This window comes from Archocentrus centrarchus, chromosome 10 (assembly GCF_007364275.1).
Source record: "Archocentrus centrarchus isolate MPI-CPG fArcCen1 chromosome 10, fArcCen1, whole genome shotgun sequence".
NCBI classification, from domain to species: Eukaryota; Metazoa; Chordata; class Actinopteri; order Cichliformes; family Cichlidae; genus Archocentrus; species Archocentrus centrarchus.
The window spans coordinates 9,272,141-9,284,939 of record NC_044355.1 but is presented as its reverse complement, the minus strand read 5'-3'; the positions used below and the strand labels follow the sequence as shown (position 1 = coordinate 9,284,939).

At 39.3% G+C, this 12,799-nt stretch overlaps 1 protein-coding gene across 1 annotated transcript in view; it reads right to left on the bottom strand.

The window, feature by feature from the left end:
* Window positions 1-1,484: 1,484 nt before the first annotated feature.
* Window positions 1,485-12,799, bottom strand: part of LOC115786945 (multidrug resistance-associated protein 5) — a 30,296-nt gene continuing 18,981 nt past the window's right edge. Inside the window, exons 21-29 of the mRNA XM_030739464.1 lie at window positions 7,523-7,651; window positions 7,117-7,303; window positions 5,979-6,068; window positions 5,393-5,585; window positions 5,121-5,280; window positions 4,196-4,274; window positions 3,991-4,104; window positions 3,247-3,411; window positions 1,485-2,654 (exon numbers count right to left, since the gene is read on the bottom strand). Coding sequence (XP_030595324.1) covers window positions 2,562-2,654; window positions 3,247-3,411; window positions 3,991-4,104; window positions 4,196-4,274; window positions 5,121-5,280; window positions 5,393-5,585; window positions 5,979-6,068; window positions 7,117-7,303; window positions 7,523-7,651 — 1,210 coding nt within the window. The 3' untranslated portion in view covers window positions 1,485-2,561. The remainder of the gene's footprint in view (window positions 2,655-3,246; window positions 3,412-3,990; window positions 4,105-4,195; window positions 4,275-5,120; window positions 5,281-5,392; window positions 5,586-5,978; window positions 6,069-7,116; window positions 7,304-7,522; window positions 7,652-12,799) is intronic.

Genomic DNA, 12,799 nt, shown 5'->3' with positions numbered 1-12,799 from the left:
TAAATATAAACATTTTGGGTTGGTGACTGTCTGATATGCAACCGGTTGGAGGTCTGAGTAAGCACACGCAGATTAGTCCAAATGGCATGCAGTGTAATTTTTGAACTGTCGAATGCTTCAGGTTTTGTTCCTTTTAGTCCCATGTGGCTTAAAGAACTTCAAAAATTCCCCTGCCTTGTAAGAAATTCATGTTGTGTGCTGTCAGCTGCTTATGCCACAGTTTGGGGGATTTTCATACTGCAGGAACAAGTGACCAGATGGGAAGGTCATATTTGTTACTTCCATATCTCTTCACTGGGAGTTGATCCCAAGGGTGAAACAAGTGGATTTCTTGGTTTTGCTAAAGTGGATGTGAGTAGATCTTTTCTGAAGCCTGGATATTAGGTCTTTACACTTTTGAAGTACACTCATAAAACCCAAATTTAACCTTTGGGTTTGTTGCACTTCTAAAAAGGTGTTAAATCCACCCCTGTATACAGCCTGGGAGGACGGCTTATGTCATGTTTATGCAAGGCTATTCTTAAACTGAAGGTTTAACAATTCTCAAATGAGTTAATGAAATATTCATGATGCTTATGTTTCCACAATTTTTATGAAATACGCTGAAAAGAGTACTCCACTGATACAGCATTGGTCTTTTGCAGCACTGTCACACTCACATTGGAAAAGCTTTAAAATACAGTAGAACCTGATACATTGCATTTTGTATTCCATGCATTCTTTTTGCCTGTCAAAAAACCCCCAGTGACTGCAGTACCTACAATGTAAATTATGTTTACTGGTAGCACTGGCTACTATTTCCTTAAGCTAACAGCCTAAAATTTGAATAAAGTGAAGGTGACAAAGGCCTATAATGATAATGATAAGGCCTTTTACCTGCTTATCATTTTTAAACTTGTAGTTAATGTTACGCAAGTCACTTAGAGAAAAATTAATCAGATGTTATGCCGCTTTGGAGCCACACACCACTTTACAAAACTTGTTTCCCCCTTCTGTATAGCATGCTGTAAAACTCTTACTACCAAGAACTGCAGTTTCCTTTACTATTGAAATTAAAGCAGTCTGAGGGCTACATACCTCAAGGTTTCCAAGGCTGAAAAAGACCTCGACAGCATGCATAAATCAAGTCCCTGGATCCAGAGGGATATCACAATTAAGAGCATGTATTCCAGCTGTTATTATTTCAGTGTGCCAGTGTTCCAATTTTGCTTTCTCAAGCAATGCAAAAGAATCCTTCCAAAAATGCCTGTGTCCAGATTCATATCCGATCTGAATCTGATTCCAAAAGTTGATCACTTTTAAGCTGGGCCAAGTCTGCCTCTGGTAACATTTTCATGTGTATACTGTACATCAATAGCTTTTTGAGAAACAGACAAACAAACAGATAAATCAAACCATCACATAACCTACTTGGCGGACATCTCAGAAAGTTGGACATGTCATCAATAAATAAAAATATGTTTATTGAAAAAAAAAATCTTCATATTAAAAAATCAAATATTTAACAAAAATAAATTGCAACATCACAATCTCAAGTGTACAAAATCAATCTTGAAAATGTATCACAGCAGTAGAGAGATATTGCACTTTTCATGATTGTTCAGCATATACTTGACTATAAGGCAGAAGTTTACAGTCTTCTGATGTGTGAAAACACAACATGTAAAGACACACCCTGATGTCAGTAGTTTTCAGATTAGTTTGTTTGTTTTTTTTGCAAACAACACATCGTACCTCAACACTGAAATTATCTCGCTGGTTACACATTAAACTCCAGCATTTGGAAAGATGAGCTCATTTGAAAACACAGTACATGCATTCAGTCTAAATGCATGTTTACATGGCTAACTCCATTAATATAACCTGAAAGTGTTTACAGGTCTCGGCACATATCACATTTGCAGTAATTTACTGAAATTACTACATTATAACAACAATAAAAACACAATAAAACATTTTAGCCTGTTTTGGAAACTCCTTCAGAGGAATGGCTAACAGGTGATATACTATCAGATATAATGTATTCAATAATTAATCCAAACAAATAAATTCCCAACATAAAAATACCAGTAACACCACTGATATAATATTTAATCTGTTCCACATTATTCTCTGCCTAACAGTAATTTCCTGGACTGTCAGGTCTCAGTCATGGAAATAAAACTAATTTAGAATCTGACTGATTAACTGACCTCCAGAGAAAAAGGAAGTATCCTACATCCTTCCATGTGTCTACATGACACATAAAGTGCTGTTTCACTTGCAGTTAATTGTTTGGCCCCCAGGAAATAACTCCTGTGACATGGTGGCAAAGAGCAGGAGGATGATAGATACGCAGATTTGATGTGCTGTAAAGAAGTGTTGTCTCTGTGTCTTTGATAAGGAAGTAAAGAGAAATGGTTGCATTAAGCAGCCATCAGTGGATTTCTTTACTCATCGCTTTCACACCTGGCAGGATTGTTTGCGCGTGCGTGTCCGCGCACGCGGGTGCGCAAATCACGTATTCAGCTGGATATTTTGTGGGATCACAGCTCATGTCCAAAGTTCAGCTCCAGTGCGTTTTATCTGCTTTGGTTTTCTGATGCTTCTATCATGGCTCTGAATCTTGAGTTTTCATCTGCCAGCAAGGCAACGGGACTGTCAAACTCCAAAATCTATGAGAATGAAAAGGATAAAACAAAATCAGCACTTGCATATAAAATGTGGGCACATTATCTCCAAACTTACTCCAACCTAAGATATTTCCCAGAGGCAGTGTATGAATAGCATTTCAATATCTGGGAAACATTGTCCTTAGATAGCCTTTGCTGCATTACAAGGTCCCGTAAGCAGTGCCGATCACTCCTGGCACACAGTGTCTGACACTGTTTGATTGAGCTATATTGACACTATCAATGTGGCTTGAAAAATTTTTTTTTTTTTTTGGGGGGGGGGCTCTCTTCTAATGCAAACATCCATAAGTAAAATGCATCCACCTTATTTCACTTTACATACTGATGATAGAGATGCAAACTCAACTTATTAAGGGCTGAAAACACCTAAACTGGTAATTACTTGTGTGCTTTTCATGTTATCAGCTAGCATCAAACGTCTGCTTGATAAAAGCTCAATCAGTCTCAGCCACTGTATGCACCATCTCATCACATCCATCATATCAAAGGAATCAGTTCACACAGTAAATTAGGGTAGTTCACATTGACAACTGAGCTTCAACCAATGGTTGAAAGTTTCTGCATTTATACTCACCTGGCCGCTGTCCAGCACCATGACTCTGCTGCAGCTCATCACTGTGTTGAGACGATGGGCGATGATGAGAGTGGTGCATCTGCCAAACGCACTGCGAATGGTCTCCTGGATGAGACGATCTGTCTCAGTGTCAATGGCTGCTGTTGCCTCATCCAATATAAGGATCTTTTAGAAAGATAGTGTTACAAACAAAGAGACACACACATTCATATATTAGAGTCTGGTTACTTTGATTGCACTGTTCCATAGCTTCTAAAGCCCCACATTATGAAATTTAGTGATTTGTATATTATGAAAAAAATGACGCAAATAATGCTTAAAGTAAAGATTTTTCAGTGAAGGAGAGCGCATATGATTTGAGAGGTATGTGAGAGGGAAATGTGTGATAACTGAGTAAACTAACTATGGTTGCAGAAAAATGACAAGACATGAAAAACAAAAAGGAAATTCCAACAAAAAAAGGCCCTGAACTTTTGGTGCACATATGTGGTTTTTAACATGCAAAGTTATAAAATAAAATTTCACAAAAATAGGCGAAAAAAGATAATCATACACTATATGCTGCTGATGCCTGACCTCTTACGATCGGTTCATAAGATACATTTAAAATGCACACCAGCAGGTGGCAGTGGTATCTCATGCAGGTGGTTGTGTGGAGAGGCTCCGATTGTTCATTTTAGAACTGAGGAGTTTATCAGCTATTCCACATGCAAATATAAACCAGCAGAATTATACAATCAGCACCTTGCTGTTTCTCAGCAGGGCTCTGGCCACACAGAGGAGCTGCCGCTCTCCCACTGAGAAGTTCTCTCCGTTTTCCGTCACCTCTGAGTAGAGCGAATGAGACAGCTGGCTGACCTGAGGAAGGTCAAAGGATATAAAGATGTATAAGGTGAGCTGTTCTAGTCATGTAAAGTATAACTTATAATCCAACCAACTGGCAACTCACCATTTCTTTAATATGTGTCTTCTCAAGAGCTTCCCAGATCTCAGCATCAGAGTATTGATCCCATGGGTCTAAATTGCTCCTATCGGAAATAAACCACATCATATTTTTTATGTTATGACAATTATAAACGGACCACATTTAGATAGTACTTCTCTAGTCTCATGAACTACAAAAATATTTTTTTTAATGCATACAGCACCACACGAACACCTATCATATTTCTGGAGATGTTTTTAGGGGGAAATGACCCAGGGATTCTATATTAATGGCCAGCTGCTTTACCTCCTGGGGTGCAGCTGCCCCTGAAAATTTTACATTATGACAAGAAGGACGGCATACTCTGATACCAAGCTCCAAACAATCCATGGCCAAGATCAATTCTGACCTGAGGCCAACGGAATTCATTCGCAAAGCAGTGGTGCTGTTTTGCTGTTGAATACTCTGGCCTGTCAAACTTAGCTCCCCCGTTGTTTAATTTCTTACCAAATAGCATAATTTTTCCTTTTTGTAATGGGCACACATCAGATCACTGCTGTGCACACAGAGCAGTGATCTGATGTCTTCCAATATCTTCCAAGAGCCAATTTCAGTCAAAATTTGAAAACACGATCACAGACATTTTGTACATGGGGGAAAAAAAGCCTGCTCATTTTTGATGTACAAAACATGCATTTAGAACTTTAAACAGATGGGCTGACTATAGGCACTTTTGAGGAAAAGACTAGCCATCTGTGTAGAGAGGAAGCGCTAAACACATGCAGACCACCTGGTTGCACAACTGAAACAGATTTTCCATTAAAGCAGCTGCATTAATTGCTAAAATGTAGGTGTTTTCTGATATGAATTTTGGCCAAAAAGCATTTTTAAGCCAGACCAATGCATCAGTCACATTGATTAAAAGTGGAAGTAATTATCACTGGGTTACCTAACAGTACCGATGAAGAGCACAGGCTCTTGAGGAATGATGGCTAGCTTGCTCCGCAGGTCATCCAGACCAATCTGTGCAACATTGATTCCGTCAATGATAATAGAGCCTCCAGTTAGCTCCACAAGTCTGAACAAAGCTACACCTAGGGAGGACTTTCCTGAAAACAAATATAGAAAAGATGCTGTTAAATAATTTAGACACATTTAAACACAGATGGAAATGGAAGCTGAAAACTCTACTGGCTGGTAAACTGAAAAGGTCAGTCGTACCTGATCCTGTGCGGCCCACAATGCCAATGGTTTCTTCAGGCGGGATAGTGAAGGACAAGTTCTTAAGCACCAGTGGCAGATCATCGCGATAGCGCAGCTCCACATCCTGAAAGGTGATCTTTCCCTCCTGAGGCCAGGAGGGGGCAGGAACGGCTGCCTCAGGACTTTGTCTAGGTGCTTCGCTCTCAAGACTCTTAGATAAGGAAAAGGTGATGGTATCTGGTATTAATCTGTAAATCTCGGTGTAGGGGCAAGCCCCCTAACTGATTTATAGTGATTTTCTTTCTATGAGATTTTCTTGGCACCTAAGAAGAAAAACCTGAGCTGCCTTTGTGGTTTGATGGCTGTTGTGTGACATAAGCCCTGCCATGCGCTGTGGAGTGTGTTAATACTGCACAGTGGGTTTCTATCTGGGTTTACCACACATTCCTAATCACATGCACACAACAAACACACACACTTGGACCTGCCAACTGCCCTGAATTAAAATGCTCTCATATATCTCATATGGTCTGGTCTGGTGGTGTTATTCCAGACATAGTGTTATACAATCCACCTGTCTCACTGTGCTAATCAATGCTCTTACCTTTATATAATGATTGATCCTCTCAACAGAAGTAAAGCGAGCTTCTGTCTCCGTGAGGAGTCGCACAGTAAACTGAAACAAACCAGTCAGCTGGAAGTGAAAGCAAAGCAGAGGGGTAAAAAGGTTAATGATTAACACTGTCACACCAATTACTATGAAACAGTTGCTATTTATGTGCGCTGCTCCCCTTCAGCAATTGAGCAATAAAACTACTAACAATTTACAGCCTAATAAACAGGTTCGCTGATATGGCTCCTTCACAATCTTTAATCGATTTCAATTCTCTGCCACAGCCATGTTGATTATAACATGCACTAAAGAACGGAATGTTTAAAAAAATAACTAAACCAACTACTGGGCAAGGAGAAAAAAAAAATATTTCTAAGACATATAGAAAATAACCCTGTGTGTGTACAGCAAAGAGAATGTGTTAAACCAAGATCATGTAACCTGTGCTAAGCAACTGCCACTTCATGCAGGGCTGTAAGCTAAATATTAAGTAGATAGCAGCTAAAATGTTCAGAATAAAACAGATAAAAGATGTATTTTATAAACATGTTCTGTGCTGTCAAAAGCACAATTTAATTTGTCTTTTTTAATTGATCAAGCAAATATTAAAATCAGGTGAAGATACAGTGAATAACAATGATCACCCTGTACAGTGTTCTGTGTTCTGCTTTAAACCCTTGGATCGTAGGATTCCTGGCATGGTTACTTTGTGGTTATGTAACTCCTGCTCAAACAGACCCCCCACCCCACCCCCCAATGGCAGCAAGGAGAACATACACAGTGAAGAATTTGTTCAGGACTAACTTGAAGGTCACAGCAAAGAGCTCCCAGTGTTGACCAAAACCCCAGTCCGATTAAATATCCAAAGGATGCGCCAGCAACAAGCCCTACCCACAGAGGCCCCACTCCAGATCCCACAGGACCCAAAAGCTCTAGGTACGTACACAGGGTGATCGGTGTATATTTAGACAAGTTTCAACTCACATTTAAATCCAAAACAGAGAGGCTTTAAGTTTACCCTTCCTATCTAGCCCGGAGTTTCAAACTGTCAACTTTTTTGCCTTTCAGAGGACCAGAGGTGCCAGCATCTCTGCACATTTTGTGTTACTACATGAGTTTGTTTACAAACCTGCACTGCATACGATATGGCCAGGCCTGCGTAGGCTGGAGGCATGTGATTGTGCATTAAGACAATGAGCAGTGCTACAGCAGTGATAAGGGAGATACTGATGAGGTCCAGGCGGACAGCTAGCCAACGCATTGCACAGTTGAAGAGGTAGTTTGAGGCCTGGTTGGTGTCCAGCAATTCCCGATATCTGAACAAAAAAAAAAAAAAAAGAGAGAGAGAGATACTCATTTCAGCCCGAGCAAAAGCAAGCAGAGCTCTGTACTCTCCTGCTCGCTGAGGGGAAATATTCTGGTATGGCGTCAGGTATATTTACTAGTAGAGGAGCAAACTGATAAACTACAAGAGCGACAAGACAGATAAGATGAAATTAAAGTTTAATGATGTCCATTGCTAACATCATACTCACCTTTGGAGGAAATCATGCTCTCTTCCATAGGCGTGGATGGTAGAGAGTCCTTGAAGGCTGCTGGTGATATGAGAGGTGAATGGTGATTGGCTGATGTTCTCCAGGCGCTTCAGCTCGCGAAGTAATACCCTGCAAATCAACAATGGTAATCTTTACATTAAATGTCCAAGGAATTCACATTTTTATTTAAAACATGCAGCTGAATATTGATGACTGCAAATGTTACTCTGAGCTGTTTCCACTGTGTATACATCATAGAAGCAGATATATGGCAACTCTAGAAATACATTAGAACTAATTTATGTTTTGATTTGTAACCCTAAATGGTTATGAAAATCCTAATGAGTCAGCACACAGCAGAGCTGTAAAGCCTCCACTCATCTTAGTCTCATTTGAATGAAAATTGTAAGGCATTGTGAGAAAATACGCTCTAGCATGTGCAGGGTAAATGGTTCAAATGAATTACATTCAACAGGAAATCACAAAAAGACGAGCAACACTACGTGCAAAAGAGACAATTTTATGAAACGTAAGAGTAATGTTTGGTTTGAGAGCCAAAGCACGTATGTTACAATTCAGTTAAATTGAAAGTGAAGATTTCAGCCGCATTTTTACTTTACTTACAACCTTGGAGGGAAAACTGGCATCACATGTTAATACTGGAACACAACTGAGAAGTGAAGGAGCGCAAAATGCATCAGCCTTAATGATCCAAGCATGCGGCAGACAAATTATAATGATGGACAGAGAGGGATATGGTCCAAAACGTGGCACCATTTTTTTTTCCTTACTTCCCTACTGTTTCCCTCTAGCTGATGCTTGTGCAATATTATGAGCAGTGTCACACACACAGCCAGCCAGACATCAGATTCACCATCCAAGGCAAAGTGTCGGGGAGAGTTTTACTGACAGAGGTGTGGTGTCTTTCTACTTTTAGATACCAAGACTGAATGAATGGTGCATGGGAATTACACATCTCCTATGAATCATTCAGTTTTCTCATAAAAAGCCGAGAAGAGAGACGGAAGGAACATGACACTTCCTCGCTTCGAGGCTGTGATCCAGACAAACATGTTTATGCCCTGGGCAGCTTCATCTCAGAATTCAATAAAAGGCTGCTTTAGAAGTGGGTAATTTCAATGGGAGATCTAGGTTGATGTAACATCCATAAATATCCTGGGATGTCGTGACTTTGTCAGATACAGTATTTCACCCTTTTCAACAGCATTGCCAAGGGTCATCACTACTTTTCAGTGACAGGTGGGGATCGTCTCTTCCTTCTGCATCTCTTCTGCTGTTTAATCAACATTCATCACAAATTCCTCCTGCATTACCCAGAATTAAAATGTTTCTTTAAAGATGAATGAAGATGTTTAGTAATGTAGTAATCCCTCAAGAGACAAAATGGTGTCAAATCCGATTAAAGTTATCAAGAATTCCGGTTTATACTGAGGCAAAATATCAAGCAAGACATATGGAGAGTGGGAGGGGACGTTTTTGAGCTCTCTGCCTTTAAAACTAAATCCAGCTCTAAAAATAATCATAAATACTGTATATCAATAGACTTATATTTGTCATTTTGATATTGTTCAAAAACAAAACAAAAAAAAAATCACAGATACTTGTACTTTTATGTGCTTAAATCTAAATGTGATTTCAGATTTTACATCAGTAGTCAGCAGCAGTAACACAGAGGCTTGTGATCATCTTGATCTCACTGACACAGGAAATAAGATGCTCTGGTTATTTCCCAAGACTCCAGTGAACTGTTGTTTCCCTTAGCGGCTTCACCTTTATTGCACAACTGCTGCAAAAACATATATAATGACTAAAGCAGAGTCATCAGACCATTCATAGTGCACTTGCAATGTTTACTATGGAACAGATACACATTTGAGATAAAGATGATTTCAGTGCTTCTTTCAATGATATTTACCTTTAGCACTCTCTCTCTCTATGTTCTGAAGAAACTCCATATTAAACAATACTGAGCAGAACATGTTTTAAAAACACCCACTAACCTTCAAACTTAGTGGGTGTATTGTTGGGTAACTGAATAAGTGCAGTATTAAGTTAAACATTTTTTGATGAGCAATTCTGATGAGCAGCCTTTTCCCCAGAGTGAATGATGCCTGCTCACATCGGTGTTTGGAAACAGCGGTCTTAAGCAACAGATCTCCAGACTTTCTGACGCCATTTCAAAGTTTTTCTTTGGACATTGCCTGCTTTTTCACTCATTTTCAGTCAAGAGCTTGTACCTGACCATTTTCAGAGGAATTAGGTTTTTTTGCTTGTTTGTTGCAAAAGCACCTAATTCAAGGGATGAACCACTGTTGTGTCTACACAAACAGACAACTTGGCAAAGAACCAATTTGAAGCTGTGTCTTCAGTAACTTTGTTACTAGCAGCCTGTTGGTAAAGTAAGGGAAACAAGGAGAAAAAGGCTGAGGTATGCCAGATTAGACAAGAATTGGATTGAAAATTAATGGCAACAGGTCTTATGGACCTGAAATCTCTGGTTCAAATCATCATCAACATGTATGGAGGAGGTCAGGAGAGAGGTCCAACAGTGACTGTCTGCGGCTATCTGTAAAACAAGTTGAAAGCTTTATCATGGTTTGGTACTGCATATCAGCCAGTGGTGTTGGCTTGACTCAACTGATGCAATTATGAATGCAGAAAAGTATCATCAGATTTTGATGCACCATGTAATACCATCTGGAAAGCATCTGATTGGCAAGAGCTTCATTTTTCAACATGACATGATGCTAAACACACTGTCAATGCGATAAAAACATACCAAACAAAAGCTGGTTAATATCCAAAAACAAGCTTTAAACATTTAAACATCCTTCAAAAAAGCCTGGAGAACTATTCCTGGAGACTACTTGAAGAAAATACAAGAAAGCCTATCTAAGAGAGTCAGACTGTGTTGAAGAATTAAGGTGGTAATACCAACTATTGACTTTCAAGCTTGTTTGAATTGTATAGCCTCTGTTCTCTTTTTTCCTTATTTACTGTTTGCATGGATCTTTGTACATGTTTCAATAAATCACTGCACCCATTTGCTAGCCAAATATAAACATGAGGGATAGCTTGAGACGTCTGCACAGTGCTGTAGACACACAGACATCGTTGTGAGGATATTCATTGACAATAACCCCAAGCCACTTACCACTAAGTTCAGCCATCACAAAAATGTGACAAGGCCTTACCCTAACAAAAAAAAAAAACTAAAGCTAATTCCATCTTCTAAGCCTATAAGCCTCAAACAGGCCTTTGAAGTCGCGAGGAAAAAGGAGATATAACAGAAACTTCTACCATTTACAAAATGTCATCACTCTGAGGGTCTGAAATTCAAACTGGTTCTCCCAGAGAAAGCTAGACAGTTCTATTTAATTTCATGTATTTTTGGTCTTTGGTTTTATGTGATAAATTACTTCAGTCACTCATGATGTTAAGATGAGCCCCCCCTTTTATACAAGCATCTAACAAATTCCACCAAAATGTGCATATCTTTAGCTTTTTTCACTGCTAGACTCTCTGGACTCACTTAAAAGTGTTGCATATTAAAACTAGAGCCAGTAAAAATTAGGAGTGTTGTCTCAGTAAGTGGAACAGATGAGACATAAAGAAAACAAAACAAAAATGCAGATGCAATAATTAGTGAACAAATTATCACCCTAACTTTAAAGCTCTACAGCAGTTTTTTTTTTTGTTTTTTTTTGCCCATGTTAGCTCTGTGAGTTAAGTGTCACATTTACTGCACACTCTTCACTTTTATCAGCTCCATTTAGAGAAAATAACAGGCAGCTGTCAGGTATAAAAATACAACTCATTGGGGAAAACAATTCACTGCTCTCCATTTACTTTGCATTGCATGAAGGTATCTTCTTGTCAGTTCCGCCTGCTGCAAAAAAAAAAAAAAAGACTCAAAGCATCTGTGTGGTGGGAAGAACTACCAAGAGACTATGGGACCCAGAACTTTTATGTACTTATGAAAGCAGGAAGAATGGAGAAATTGTGTGATCGTGACACTTAATATGCCTACACCCCCCTTCAAAAGTATTAGAACAGTGAGGCCAAGCCCTTTATTTCTGCTGTAGCCTGAAAACATTTGGGTTTGGCATTAAAAGATGAATATGAGACAAAAGCTCTCACCTGTTAGTTCCAGTTATTTACATCTGGATCTGATACACAGTTTAGAAGATAGAACCTTGTGCCTGAACCCACCCATTTTGCATGTGAGCAAAGGTATTGGAACCTGCGACTGATAAGTGTGTTTTGTCGCCCAGGTGTGTCTTGTTACACTGATTACTGATTAACAATAAATAGCACTAAATTTCTACGCTCAGTGTCAGATTTGGGTTTTGCCTGTGCAGACTGTGCATTTATAGTCAGAAGAGTAACCAACATGAAAACCAGAGAGCGGTCTATGGGTGATAAACAAGCAATTGTGAAGCTGAGAGAAGATGGAAAATCAATCAGAGCCATTGCACAAACATTGGCCATAGTCAGTACAACCGTTTGGAATGTCCTGAAGAAGATAGTCTGGTGTACTAAGTAACAGATGTTGAACAGGTAGACCAAGGGAAACAGCAGCAGTTGATGACAGAAAAATTGTAAGTGCTGTAAAGAAAGACTCTAAAACAACTGTTAGTGACATCAGCAACAATATAATGAAAAGGCTAAAGTCTGGAGAAAGAAAGGATCTGCTCATGATCCCAAACATATGAGATCATCTCTGAAACACAGTGGAGGTAATGTCATGGCTTGCATGGCTTCCTCTGGGACGGGATCGTTAATCTTCATTGATGATGTCACACATGATGGCAGCAGTACAGTGAACTCAGAAGTCTACAGAAACATTTTGTCTGCCAATTTAAAGAAACTGAGTGGAAGATCTTTGATCGTGCAGCAAGATAATCACTCATGACACACTGCCAGAACTACAAAAGAGTTTATCAGAGGCAAGAAGTGGAAGGTTTTAGACTGGCCTAGTCAATCTCCAGTCTTAAACCCTATAGAGCATGCATTTTACCTGATAAAGAGGAGACTGAAGGGACTAACCCCCCCAAAACAAACAACAGCTGAAAGAGGCTGTGGTGAAAGCCTGGAAACGCATCACAAAAGAAGAATGCAAAAGTTCAGCGATGTCAGTGGGTTACAGGCTTGATGCAGTTATTGCAAGCAAAGACTTTGCAACTAAATATTAAGTTTTATTCACTTTAATCTATTTTGAGTTTATCTGTTCCAATACTTTTGCTCACATGCAAA